Raw genomic sequence first — 14,934 nt, 5'->3', positions numbered from 1 at the left:
GGAAGAGAAGGGTGAAGAAAGAAGGGTGGAGAAATGATAATGCATGATAACCTCTACTTCCACTTCTACCCCACCTCGACCTCTACCCCACCTCTACTTCCACTTCTACCCCACCTCTACTCCAGTCCTACTTCTACCCTACCTCTACCCTAACCCCACCTCTACTTCTACTTCTACCCCACCTCTACACTAACCCTACCTCTACTTCTACTTCTACCCCACCTCTACCCTAACCCCACCTCTACTTCTACTTCTACCCTACCTCTACACTAACCCTACCTCTACTTCTACTTCTACCCCACCTCTACACTAACCCTACCTCTACTTCTACTTCTACCCCACCTCTACACTAACCCTACCTCTACTTCTACCCCACCTCTACTCCAGTCCTACTCCTACCCACCTCCACCTGTACCCTACCCCATCTCTACCTCTAATCTAACCCTACCTCTACCCCACCTCTACCTCTGCTCTGACCCTACTTCTACCCCACCTCTAACCTAACCCCACTTCTACCCCACCTCTACTCTAACCCCACCTCTACTCTAACTCCACTTCTACCCCACCTCTACTCTTACTCCACTTCTACCCCACCTCTAACCTAACCCCACTTCTACCCCACCTCTACTCTAACCCCACCTCTACTCTAACTCCACTTCTACCCCACCTCTACCTCTACTCTAACCCCACTTCTACCCCACCTCTACCTCTACTCTAACCCCACTTCTACCACACCTCTACTCTAACCCCACTTCTACCCCACCTCTACTCTAACCCCACTTCTACCCCACCTCTACTCTAACCCCACTTCTACCCCACCTCTACTCTAACCCCACTTCTACCCCACCTCTACTCTAACCCCACTTCTACCCCACCTCTACTCTAACTCCACTTCTACCCCACCTCTACCTCTACTCTAACTCCACTTCTACCCCACCTCTACCGCTACTCTAACCCCACTTCTACCCCACCTCCATCTCTACTCTAACCCCACTTCTACACCACCCCCACCTCTTCTCTAACTGATGAGGTAATCTGTGATGTTTTGATACCATATGATTTGATGGAGTAACTTGATATAGGGTCAACACAATGTAAAGGTTTGGACGTGATCATCTTCATCACATGTTCCGTGGACCAGTGAGTCTGAGACTGGGTGACGTAGTCCTGTGGTGTGTGCCTCCTCCACACCTTGGAGGATCCCTTGGTGGAGCAGTAGAGTCCGGAGCGTCTCAGGAAGAAGTAGACCCTCTTCCAGGTTTTCCTGCTGGACTCCCTGACGTGCAGGAAGCCCTGGATCTCCGGACACGTCCCGGACCGCAGCAGGTTCTGCAACACGGGACGACGACATGGAGATTACTCTGTGGACCACGGGGAAGTTCATGGAAGAAGTAGTTGTGCACGGAATCCACGAAGCTCCGAGAAATATGAACAACATCAGGTTTAAATCTGCTCAAGTTCATGTGGAGGACAAGAAGATCATACAGTAGATATACAGTACGTGTACATAACCGGGCTGGTCAAGATGGTCGAATAATAATCAATTGAAATGATTATTATGATTATTTATACTACTAATAACAATAATATAAATAATAATATAATAATAATAATGTCATAATAAGAGTACTTAACTTTATTTATTTATATAGACATTTATTCTGAATATCTTCCCAAAATAGTCACATGCTTTTCCTTTTCAACCGTCAGTCCTTTGATTCAGTTACAATATGCTGTTCCTGGTGATTTATAAGACAAAACAATCAATTATTAAATTATGAAACTGAGTATAATATTTATTATTTAAAAAAATGTTGATGTATTAGATGAAGTTTGCCTTTTATTGTTACTATTCCATGAAAGTACACCTTGTTACACATTAGAAATTACATTGAGCTGCATGTTGTGTATAACAGGTGCTATACAAATAAATATTAGTAGTAGTAGCAGCAGCAGTAGTAATAGTAGTAGAATTATCATTTTTATCAACATCATCATTATTATTATCATTACTATTATAATTATCATCATTACCATTATTATAATTACTATTATTATCATTGTCATTATTATTTTTGTCATTATCATTATTATCATCATCTTTATTATCATTACTATTATTATAATAATTATTATCATTATTATTGTTATTATTATCATTATTATCATCATTATTATTATTATCATTATTATTATTATTATTATTATCATCACCATTACTATTATTATTGTTATTATTATCATTATTTCCATCATCATTATTATTATCATCATCATAATTGTTATTATTATCATCATTACTATTATTATCATTATGATTATTATCGTCATTATTATAATAATAATTATTATTATTATCATTATTCTAATTATTAGCATAATTATTATCATTATTATTATTATTATCATCATTAATTATTATCATCATTATTTTTATTATAATCATCATTATTATCATTATTATTATTATCACAATTATTATCATTATTATCATTATTATTATTATTATTATCATTACCCACAGGTTTCGGGAGTTTACCTGAATGAGCTCGGCTGGTTTCATCCCCTTGGTCACGTCAGCGCTGTCAGAAATCATGGCTTCCGGGAAGAAGAGCTGTGGAGGAGGAGGAGAAGAAGGAGAAGGTGGAGGAGGAAGAGGAGGAGAAGAAGGAGGAGGAGAAGAAGGAGAAGGAGAAGGTGGAGGAGAAGAAGGAGATGAAGGAGGTGGAGAAGAAGAAGGAAGAGGAGGAGTTATGAATGACTTCTCATCTGGGAGCAGTGAGAGCGGGCGTGGCTCCTCTGAAAACGTTGCAACCCGCAGGAGATCCCTCGGTACCGTCCTCTGCTTTCCACCGCGACGCCTTCTCCAGATTCATCTCGACAAAGTGATGTTTTTCGGGATTTTCTTTCCCTTCTGGAGTTATTCGAGGTCTGCGCATCCGCACAGAGCTAAAAAAATATATATATATACAAAAATCGCGTTTCCCCCCCCAAATAATGAATCATTTCTGGCATCGAGAAGTCATTAAAATTCTGGGGATGAGCCTGATGACGGTGACCTGGATTCCACTGTTTACTCGGAACTTTATTGGAATCCCTGAACAAACGGACATGACTCAGTGTTTCCGACGCTCTGGCGTACGTCAGATTTATACATCTCCAACGTGTCGTGTGTTTGGGAGTCTCTGTTCCCCGGAACGTCCCCGTTGGAAAACAGTTGCTGGCGTTGGCAAACATTGACTCAAAAATAAACCATAAAAAAAAAAAAAAAAAAAAGGCAAAACAACTCCCCCTCCGTTTAAAAAGTGAGCACACAGGCCGCCGAGCCACGAATTAACCCAGCAGAGCGGAGTCAAGGTGGAGGAACATGGAGCATCAGGAACATCATTAACATCTGTGCTCACACACAAGGCCTTGACTGAACCCAACTCTATGAATATTTAACGTCTTAAGTTGATAAAACTAACACGTACAAGACATCACATCGTTCCAGGCTCGTACTGTCTCTAAAACGCTCGACAGGGGAAGTGCCTGAATGCCCCGGAGCTCATTTATAGCTTGACTTTACTTACTTTTCTAACCAAGTAAGTTATATAAAAAAGTATATAGACTCTAAGATAAACAAGTACTCAAGTACTTACTGGAGTCATTTTTAAGTTACTTATACTCTTACTCAAGTCCTTTTCCTCATCACTACTTCTCCTTGTACTCCAGTAAATTACCTATGCAGCAACAGCAGTGGAGCTCATCATAAAGCTCTTATAAAGCTGTAAAGTAGGCGTCTTAAAGTTCTAATAAAGATGTAATAAAGGCATCTGAAAGCTTTTATCTATCTTCTTCTTCTTTGGGCTGCTCCCGTTAGGGGTCGCCACGGCGGATCATCTGCCTCCAACACCTTGTGTTCTGTGCATCTTCCTTCCTTACACCACCCGCCTGCATGTCCTCCCTCAGCACATCCATGAAGCTTCTCCTTGGCTTCCTCTTTTCCTCTTGCCTGGCAGCTCCACCCTCAGCCTCCTCCTCCCAATGTAACTCTCATCTCTTCTCCACACGTGTCCCAACCATCTCAATGTGGCCTCTCTCCCTGTTCCACCAAACTGTCCAACCTGAGCTGTCCCTCTAACGTCCTCGTTCTTAATCCTGTCCATCCTTGTCCCTCCCAATGAAAACCTCCACATCCTCAACTCTGCCACCTCCACTTCATCCACCTGCCTTTTTGTCGGTGCCACAGCCTCTAAACCCTACAACATGGCTGCTCTCACTACCGTCCCGTACACCTTCCCCTTCACTCTTGCTGGAACCCTTCTGTCACAGATCACTCAGGTCACTCTTCTCCACCCACTCCACCCTGCCTGTACTCTCTTCTTCACCTCTCCCCCGCACTCTCCGCTGCTTTGGATGGTTGACCCCAAGTACTTGAACTCATCCGCCTTCTCCACCTCCACTCATTGCATTCTCAGCTTTTCTCCGCCCTCCCTCCCATTCAGGCACATGTACTCTGTCTTACTCCTGCTTTCTCTCTGACTTTCATTTCTCTTCTCTCTAATGCCGCCTCCACTTCTCCAGGCTCTCCTCCACCTGCTCCCTACTCTCGCTACAGATCACAATGTCATCCCCGAACATCATAGTCCACAGAGACTCCTGCCTGATTACAACTGTAATAAAGCTGTAATAAAGAAGTCGTAAAGCTCTAATAAAGCTGTAATCAAGGCGACTTAAAGATCTTGTAAAGCTCTAATAAAGCTCTAATTATGATGTTGTAGAGCTGCAATAAAGGTGTAGTAAAGGTGCGATAGCTGCTGCTCACCATGGGCTTCCTGAAGAACTCGTACTTGGCGTAGTTCTTGCGGAACAGCAGCTTGGCGTCCCCGTTGACGGACCAGGCGGCCTGGGCCTCCAGGACGACCTCGTGGTCCTCCAGACAGCGCTCTGCAGGGGACACATTTCCCATCGTGCAGTTCACAGTTAAGACTGAACCAGAGAGTCATTAGGCCGGTACAAGTGTGAGGAAATTGTATTGAGCGGGCGTGGCATCTTGAATAATTCTCTGAAAAGCCCAACTGTCACCTTACCCAGGCTGAGGGAGGGGTGCAGCTCAATCAGGGACCAGGTCTCTTGGTCGCTGCAGTGCGCCGTCTGGACCAGCAGGTGGCACACCTCCTTGGCGGTGGATCCACGGGAGATCCACAAGGACCTGCTGTAGCTGTCCTCCCCAAACACTTTGAGCAGCTGGACCAGACAGATAAGATCAGAGGAGGTAACATGAGATAAGACGAGGTAGGTAGAGGCTCAGGAGGTAGAGCGGGTCGTCTAGTCATCGCCAGATTGCCGGTTCGATCCCCGGCTCCTCCTGGTGGAGACTTAACCCCCAAACTGCTCCCCGGGCGTCACCACATGCAGCCATTGCTCCCAGCTACGTCAGTGACTAGGATGTAAAATGCATTTGTTTCCTCAGTTCTTGTGCAATGACAATGAGTTGAATCTCTTGGACGATGTGTTTTCTCTTTCCCATTCCACGCGGGACAATCACGACCGGAACCGCCCCTCAAAAAACAAGCCTCGGGTCAAAATGTGCCAGAGTTTTAGCTTCAAGCCGTCGCTCTGAGACTCGGCCAGCGGGGTGAAGGGTCAAGTCTTTCACCTGTAAAATACAACAAGGTCCATAAATACATTTGAACCGACGTGTGTGAGGTTCCCATATGCCAATGCAGCTCGGAGCCTCCGACAGGAAGCAGAACCTTCCCCTGGAGGGAAGTCGAGTTGAAGTCGCTCTTCGATGGAGGCGTGGTCTCCTGAGCGGTTCTAGATGGTCGCACTTGTAGATGATTGGGTTTGGTCACAAAATATGAGTTTTGAACGGTAAATCAGTAAGATTTCCATTGCGTTAAATGAAGGCCAGCACAGCCCAGTCGGCAGGCCGGTGTGGGAACGAGGGTGAAAAACAAAGACGGACGGAACTGAAGACTTTTGCAGAGGTTGCTGTAATTCATGTTGTCACCAGTAGAGGGCGTGGTTTACGCAAAGAACGGTGAATCACACTGTGACCCGTTAACAACACACAGGGCCTCACGTCTCCAAACGCACGGCCAATAACAACAATGCCTTTTGGTCGATACTCTGTCCGTCTGATATTTTGTAGATATTGCACAGACAGACAGACGGATGGACGGATAGGCCTTGTCAAAATTCAGATAATTCAGTTCTTTCTATAATTTGACCCGTCTACATTTCCCAAAAAAACAACCTGACACACGCTTCACCAGATTCACCGCGGCCGCCTTTCACTTCCTGCGCTTTCGTGCCCAATCAGCGCGCTCTCGCCGGGAAAGGCGGACCCCGCCACCAACGATGGAAACAGCGCATGCAGAACACAAACACATCGAACGGCTGTTTCTTATAAAGTGGCAGATAAATAAAGCATCAAATTTGGGATTTTTTTTTGACTAAATAATCTTTGGATTACCACTTTAAAGTAAGCCGGGGAGGGTCCTGCAGGTCTGGATGTAACTCCAGAATCCAAAACACCATCACACTTTAGGTCTAAATGCAGAATTGATCCTTTTATATAACGGACCAACAAATCACTGTCATTGTCATCATGGTCATTATGGGGTCGTTTTGGGTCATTCAGGAGTAGTTTTGCGTCATTTTGGGGGTAGTTGTGTCATTTTCGGGTAGTTTCAGGTAATTTTGGGGGTACTTTTGTTTCACTATGGGGTACTTTCAGGTCATTCAGGGGAGGTTTGGGGTCATTTCGGAGCAGTTTTAGTGTCTTTCCAGGTCAATCTGTGGTCGTTTTGGACTAGTTTCGGGTCATTCAGGGGGTAGTTGTGTCATTTTCAGGTAGTTTCAGATCATTGTTAGATAGTTTCAGGTGATTTTGGGGGTACTTTTGTTTCATTATGGGGTATTTTCAGGTCATTCAGGAGAAGTTTTGGGTCATATCCGAGTAGTTTTGGGGTCTTTCCAGGTCAATCTGTGGTCGTTTTGGGGTAGTTTCAGGTCATTCAGGGGGAGTTTCGGGTCATTTTGGGGTAGTTTGGGGTCATTCAGGAGTAGTTTGAGGTAATTTTGGGAGTAGATTTGTTTCATTTTGGGGTAGTTTCAGTTAATTCAGGAGTAGTCTGGGTCATTTTGCGGGTAGTTTTGTGTCATTTTGAGGCTCTGGGGGTAATTTCAGGGTTGGATGGTGTTTGTAGCGTCTGGGACGACGTCTGGCTCTGAAAACAACAAACCAGCCTGACCTGCGCACTGCAGCCGTCAATCAGGCAGCACGACCGGTCGGGTGAGGGGGTTGGGGCGGGGGTGAGGTTTAAGGGCTGAGCGTCAAACCGGCAGCCGAAGGGGAGACATCCATATTGGAACATTCCTTCAGTTTAATATCCGTTCAGTCTCACGAGTCGAGCACTTACTTTGCAGAATGGAACTTGGGAATCCATCCCATTTGATATAGACAGGTACACAAACAAATAGGTTTTTGGGGGTGGCTTCTCAAATCTCAGACGAGCTCGTTCTGCAGCGTCACTCACACACACACACACACACACACACACACACACACACACACACACACACACACACACACACACACACACACACACACACACACACACACACACACACACACACACACACACACACACACATTAAAAGTGATAAACATGACGCTGCCTTTCTTTGCCTCAAGTATGTGAACGGGTTATAGGGGTTGTATTAACTAAATATTTGTATTTTGGGCGACACAGTGTCCCTGGCTTCTGCAGAATCCTGGCGTTCCACGACACCGACATTCTCACCGGCTGCTTCGGAACCATAAAGGTAAATAAAACTCCTCAAACTCAATGTTAAAATGTGGAAGTTGGTTGACTGTAAAAAATGACTCTGCCATGAAGTTATAGAAGAATATGAACAGGAGCTCATTAATTAAACATTTCCATCTTTGTCTGCACAAATAAATTCCTAATCCTTGGAATAATCATTTTGTTTGATATTTGTACATGTTTGTTTTTATTTAACAATATAAAAAAAAAAAAAAGTTTATCTACAGTATTTTTTCTCTATTTTTTTGTTTTGAACAATATTTTTACTTCAGGCTACAAAACTTGGAGTCTTGATTATACAGAGTCTGTGGGGTTTTGTGATTACACAAAACATTTGGAAAGAAAGGAATACAGTGCAGTTTATAAAACCTTTCAAATGAAAACAGACGTTCTGGGTTCTGGCATGGGACAGATGACAAGGTGACTTTTTCAAATGTCTCTTTTCTTTAAGGCGCTGACGTACGTGTTTGTCGGTGGCGGCGGGTGGCACCGAGCCGATCTGGACGGGTGACTGGGCGGGGCTGCACAGCTCTGGGAAGGGGTTTGGGATGGAGGGAACGGAGGAGGAGAGGGAGCGCCGCCCACCACGGATGCTGGAGAGGGGGGGAAACACATTGAAAGGGCTTCAGACCTGGGCAGCATTCTGGAACGAGGAGGAAAAAAGCCGGAAGGCTAAATACGTGCAGAAAAAAATGAATTAAAACGGAATATCATTTAAAAATAGAATAGACTCGTCAAAATAAGTGGAGAAATACCAAAGTTCAGATTGATGCATATTACACATTTATTTTTAAACTGTTAATAACTGATGTAATAAGAACTTTAATTTAAAGTGGTAATCCGTTTAATGTAGCCACTGGGGATGCACAAGCCAGTGTATCATCAGTGCCGGTCCTAAGCCCGGATGAATAGAGAGGGTTGCATCAGGAAGGGCATCCGGCGTAAAAACCATGCAAATCAAACATGCGGACAACAAATCTGATTTCCATACTGGATCGGTCGAGGCCCGGGTTAACAACAACCGCCACTGGTGCCGTTAGCCAACAGGGTGCCAGTGGAAATTGTGCTACTGTGCGCCGAAGAAGAGGGGGAAGGGGTGTCCGGAGACAGCAGGAGAGTAAGAAGGGTAGAAGAGTAGAGTCGAGAGTAGAAACTTTGAACGTTGGCACTATGAAGGGTAAAGCGAGAGAACTGGCTGACATGATGGGAAGGAAGGTAGATGTACTATGTGTACAAGAGACCAGGTGGAAGGGGAGTAAGGCCAGGAGTATTGGAGCCGGGTACAAACTGTTCTACCATGGAGTGGATGGCAGGAGAAATGGGGCAGGGATAGTCTTGAAGTAACAATATGTCAAGAGTGTTTTGTGAGGTGACGACAGTGTCGGACAGAGTGATGAGCATGAAGCTGGACATTGATGGGGTGATAACGAATGTGGTCGGTGCATATGCTCCCAATGTTGGGTGTGAGATGGAAGAGAAAGAAGAATTCTTTAGTGAGTTGGATGTAGTGGTGGAGCGCGTCCCCAAGGGAGAGAGAGTGGTCGTTGGAGCAGATCTCAAAGGGCATGTTGGCCAAGGGATCAGAGACATAGATGACGAGAAGGTGATGGGTAGGACAGATGGTGGTGGATTTCGCCAAAAGGATGGAATTGGCTGTTGTGAATACGTATTTCAAGAAGAGGGAAGGTGCACACAGGTGGCCTACATCTTATGCAGGAGGTGCAATCTGAAAGAGATTAGTGACTGCAAAGTGGTGGTAGGGGAGTGTGTTGCTTGGCAGCATTGGATGGTGGTCTGTAGGATGACTATGGAGGCCAGGAAGAGAGTGAAAGAAGAGCCAAAGATAAAATGGTGAAAGTTGAAAAAGGAGGAGTGTTGCATGCAATTTAGGGAAGAGCTCATGCAATAGGTGGGAATGAACGGTTACCAGATGACTGGGAAACAACTGCAGAAGTGGTGAGGGAGACAGCCAAGAAGGTACTCGGGGTATCATGAGGGAAGAGGAAGGAAGACAAGGACTCTTGGTGGTGGAATGAGGAAGTACAGGAGAGCATAGAGTAGAAGAGTTTGGCGAAGAAGAAATGGGATGGTCAAAGAGATGAAGAAAGTAGACAGGAGTACAAGATGATGCGGCGAAAGGCGAAGAGAGAAGTGGCAAAGGCAAAGGAAAAGGCGTACGATGAGTTGTATGAGAGGTTGGACAGTAAGGAAGGAGAAAAGGACTTGTACCGGTTGGCAAGACAAAGGGACCAAGCTGGGAAGGATGTACAGCAGGTTTAGGGTGATGAAGGATAATGAGGGGAATGTGCTGGAGAGTGTGTTGAGAAGGCGGAAGGAGTACTTTGAGGAGTTGATGAATGAAGAAAATGAGAGGGAGAGAAGAGTGGATGATGTGGGGATAGTAGATCAAGAAGTGCAGCAAATTAGCAAGGATGAGGTGAGAACAGCATTAAAGAAGATGAAGAGTGGAAAGGCAGTTGGCCCAGATGACAAACCTGGGGAAGCATGGAAATGTTCAGGTGAGATGGCGGTGGTGTTCCTAACGAGGCTGTTTAACACCAACCTGAAAGGGGAGAGGATGCCGGAGGAGTGGAGAAGAAGTGTACTGGTAGCCATCTTCAAGAATAACAGAGACATACAGAGCTGTAGTAACTACAGGGGAATAAAGTTGATCAGCCACAGCATGAAGCTATGGGAAATGGTAGTGGAGTCTAGGTTAAGAGGAGAGGTGGGGATCAGTGAGCAGCAGTATGGTTTCATGCCAGGAAAGAGTACTACAGATGCAATGTTTGCTTTAAGAACGCTGATGGAAAAGTACAGGGAAGGCCAGAGGGAGTTGCACTGCGTCTTTGTGGATTTAGAGAAAGCGTATGATAGGTTGCCGAGAGAGGAAGTGTGGTAATGCATGAGGAAGTCGGGGGTGGCAGAGAAGTACGTAAGAGTGGTACAGGATATGTATGAGGGCAGTCAGACAGTAGTAAGATGTGCAGCAGGTGTGGCGAAGAAATTCAAAGTGGAGGTGGGATTGCATCAAGGATCAGATCTGAGCCCTTTCTTGTTTGCAGTGGTGATGGACAGGTTAACAGATAAAATCAGGCAGGAGTCTCTGTGGACTATGATGTTCGGGGATGACATTGTGATCTGTAGCAAGAGAGAGGAGCAGGTGGAGGAGAGCCTGGAAAAATGGAGGCAGCATTAGAGAGAAGAGGAATGAAAGTCGGAGAGAAAGCAGGAGTAAGACAGAGTACATGTGCCTGAATGGGAGGGAGGGCGGAGAAAAGCTATACAGGCAGGGTGGAGTGGGTGGAGAAGAGGGTCTGGAGTGATCTGTGACAGAAGGGTTCCAGCAAGAGTGAGGGGAAGGTGTACAGGACGCTATTGAGAGCAGCCATGTTGTACGGTTTAGAGCCGGTGGCACTAACAAAAAGACAGGTGGGTGAAGTGGAGGTGGCAGAGTTGAGGATGTGGAGGTTTTCATTGGGAGGGACAAGGATGGACAGGATTAAGAACGAGGACATTAGAGGGACAGCTCAGGTTGGACAGTTTGGTGGAAAAGTGAGAGAGGCCACATTGAGATGGTTGGGACACGTGTGCAGGAGAGATGAGAGTTACATTGGGAGGAGGAGGCTGAGGGTGGAGCTGCCAGGCAAGAGGAAAAGAGGAAGCCAAGGAGAAGCTTCATGGATGTGCTAAGGGAGGACATGCAGGCGGGTGGTGTCAGGGAGGAAGATGCACAGAACTCAAGGTGTTGGAGGCAGATGATCCACGGTGGCGACCCTTTCTTTCTCTTCCAGCTCACACCCAACTTGGGGAGCATTCACTGACCACATTCGTTATCACCCCATCAATGTCCAGCTTCATGCTCATCACTCTGTCCGACACTGTCTTCACCGCACAAAACACTCTTGACATATTGTTACTTCAAGACTATCCCTGCCCCATTTCTCCTGCCATCCACTCCATGGTAGAACAGTTTGTACCCGGCTCCAATACTCCTGGCCTTACTCCCCTTCCACCTGGTCTCTTGTACACATAGTACATCTACCTTCCTTCTCTCCATCATGTCAGCCAGTTCTCTCGCTTTACCCTTCATAGTGCCAACGTTCAAAGTTGACAAGGAGCACATTGTGATGCTGGACGACTGGGTCAGAGCATCTCCACAAGCACAGGTCTTGTGGCTGTTCCCGCTCTGCAGTGGTTACTACCAAAAGTGTCCAAGGAAGGACGAGCGGTGAACAGGCGACAGGGTCACAGGGCCCAAGGCTCATTGATGCAGGTGGGGAGTGAAGTCTAGTCCGTCTGGTTCGATGCCACAGAAGAACTACTGTAGCACAAAGTGTTGAAAAAGTGAATGTTGCTCTGATAGAAAGGTGTAGAACACACAGTGCATGGCAGCTTGCTGCGTATGGGAGCTCACAGTGTCCATGCTGACCCCTGTCCACCCCTGAAAGCTCCTACAATGGACACGTGAGCGTCACAACTGGACCGTGGAGCAATGGAAGAAGGTGGAGGTCTGATGAATCATCTTTTCTTCTTTAGGGTCTGATCCCATGGAGCCGATGGATGTGCTGGAACAACAAGCACGATCCGTGGGGGCTCAACCTCCAACTTGCAGGACTTAAAGGATCTGCTGCTAACGTCTTTGTGCCAGATACCACAGGACACCTTCAGAGTCTCGAGGAGTCCATGCCTCCACGGGTCACAGCTGTTTTGGCGACACAAGGGGGAGCTACACAGTATTAGTGTCAGGTGGTTTTAATGTTTTGGCTAATCCGTGTGTGTGCACAAACGGATCATTGTGCTCCAGCGTCGCACAAAAGGCTTGGTCTGGAGTGCAATTAGTCATTTGTTTAAATATCACTTTACATGACTCACTGCCCGAATGTCACCCCTGTGAGTCAACATCAAATGAGTTACAGCCCCAGCATGCGAGGGTGTGTGCGTGTGTGCGTGTGCGTGTGTGTGTGTTTGTGGGGGGGGGGGGTTCTACCGGGTTCCGGGGATGGGGATGGGTTGTGAGCGACACACAGCAGGGGAGTCAGGGACCAGCGGGGCCAGCGTCCCCCTGGAGCCGCCCAGCGGGTCTTCCTGACCGCCCCCGGATCGCTCGTCGAACACCTCGCTCCACGTCTCGGCCACCTCCATCATCCTACCTGCAAAATAAATGAAGGACTATCAGTTAAAATCAGTGAGAGCTTAAGATCGCTGGTTCCTTAAGACCTTAAGGCCTCTGCTTCTGGTTCTTAGGACCTGACGATCTCTGGCCCCGGGTCTTAAAACCTCAGTAGCACTGGTTCTCAAGACCTGGAGAGCTGGAGACCTTCTGGTGCGAGTCCCACTTCACCCTCCCGAGTCTCCTGCGACGTCATTACTCAAACGATGGCGGTGGAACAAAACCCGCCGGGCAGGTGGAGTCGTCGTGCTCCCTCTGACGGAGGCTGAGCTCCTGGTTTTGGGCACTGGACTTGGCCGAGGTCCAAGTCAAACGCGGAAACCAGAATTGCGAAGGGCCCGGAGCGGTTCACCGGGGTCAGGCTCCAGCGGCAGCGGCGGCGGGGAGCGAGTGTTTTGTTTGCAGAGTGATTCGTTTGTTTGCGCTCGGTGCCCGCTCGCATTTCCTCGTGCTGCCGTGATGGAAATACCTCGACAGGAACATGAGCCAGTGTCTCAAAAGGGTGTCCATCCAAACCTTTAAAGTGGTAATCCGTCACATTATTTTGGAACAAAAATCCTACATTTGATCTTTTCTTTCGCTGGCACATAATGAGAAACAGCCGCCCGATGTATCTGGGTGCTGCACGTGCTCGTCTATACGTTTCCAGTTTTTTTGCGTGGCGGGGTCCGCCACGCGAAAGAAGTGAGAGGCAGCCACAGTGAATTAGCTAAAGCTGTCGATATGGAGGCAGGTTTATTTAAATAACACATTTCAACAACAAGGCAATTCAAAGTGCTTTCCATCAAACACTGAAGCATTAAGATAAAGTGCAAAAGAAACACATAAATGGGACATATAAAAGGACATAGAAATCAATAAGTGGAAAATAGAATAAATAGAATGCATAGTTTAAAAATACAATAAATAGAATGCATAAAGTTAAAAAAACTGAATACATAGAATGCATAAAGAAAAAAATAGAATAAATAGAACGCATAAAGTAAAAGAAATAGAATAAATAGAATGCATAGTTAAAAAATAGAATAAATAGAATGCATAATGTAAAAAAATAGAATGCATAATGTAAAAACATAGAATAAATAGAATGCATAAAGAAAAAAATTGAATAAATAGAATGCATAAAGTGACAGTGGCAGGAAACCTCTTTTTACTCAGATGATCTGAAATCACTGTTTCAGACGGAAAGCAGCCATTATAATACAGAGCGGCAAGCCAACAGCATCCAGGAAGACACACACACACACACACACACACACACACACACACACACACACACGAAATTGGAACTGAAACCAACGGGCTCTTGTTTCAGAATCCCCGCAGAATGCCTGCAGCATCAGCAGGGCAGATGGCGTGGCTGCCGTGACCCCTGACCCCTGCGGACCACCAGGGGTCGCTGCGCTGGGTGGCTCCAAGGCCTGGAGGGCTCTTTTTCCGGCTCTTCTTTCGACACAAACGGGAAGGAAGGCTTCACTCACTCTTTTAAACACCACTTACATTGTCAACTCAAAACCAATGTGGATGGATTTGGGAATTGGGTGTTTTTTCGGTACATTTGGTGGTTTTTCCACCTCACCCTCCCTCTCCCTTCCCGCTTATTTTGGGCTTTCAATCAAAGTCACGCGCTTGTGCCTTTGAAACGTTGGTCAGGAAAAGGCGTCGACCATTACACTAAATTCGCTAAATAAAATGTCGGGTTCATGGTCCAGCGCAAGCTATGGAACCCAATTAGGTTTTGCAACGTCAGTCCCATGTCCGATGAGCGAATGACGTCAGTATCGGCACCAGACACCGACGCAGGCCACGCCTTCATTTCCAGATTTTAACTTTGTTTGGTGTTTCTTTTCCTTTGTGGGTAATTGTGCGTAAACCCGGAGGGCGTGGTCGTGCTCCGTGCGCCGTTTTGGAACAGTCATCCACCCGCGCCTGGAGGGCAGA

The 14,934-nt window shown here is 46.4% G+C and overlaps 1 protein-coding gene across 1 annotated transcript in view; it reads right to left on the bottom strand.

Annotated features, from left to right (window-relative positions):
• The window catches only part of grb7 (growth factor receptor bound protein 7), a gene marked incomplete at its 5' end in the record, with an annotated part of 20,016 nt that extends 6,827 nt beyond the window's left edge, over positions 1-13,189 (bottom strand). The window contains 7 exons of the mRNA XM_080021322.1: positions 1,192-1,329; positions 2,540-2,614; positions 4,808-4,929; positions 5,073-5,229; positions 8,284-8,413; positions 12,811-12,973; positions 13,141-13,189. Of these exons, the coding sequence (XP_079877448.1) occupies positions 1,192-1,329; positions 2,540-2,614; positions 4,808-4,929; positions 5,073-5,229; positions 8,284-8,413; positions 12,811-12,973; positions 13,141-13,189 (834 nt within the window). The remainder of the gene's footprint in view (positions 1-1,191; positions 1,330-2,539; positions 2,615-4,807; positions 4,930-5,072; positions 5,230-8,283; positions 8,414-12,810; positions 12,974-13,140) is intronic.
• Between the last annotated feature and the right edge of the window lie 1,745 nt (positions 13,190-14,934).

This window comes from Zeus faber (assembly GCF_960531495.2).
Source record: "Zeus faber genome assembly, chromosome: 20".
NCBI lineage: Eukaryota > Metazoa > Chordata > Actinopteri > Zeiformes > Zeidae > Zeus > Zeus faber.
The sequence above is the reverse complement of the archived record's forward strand: the minus strand, read 5'-3'. Positions and strand labels throughout refer to the sequence as shown.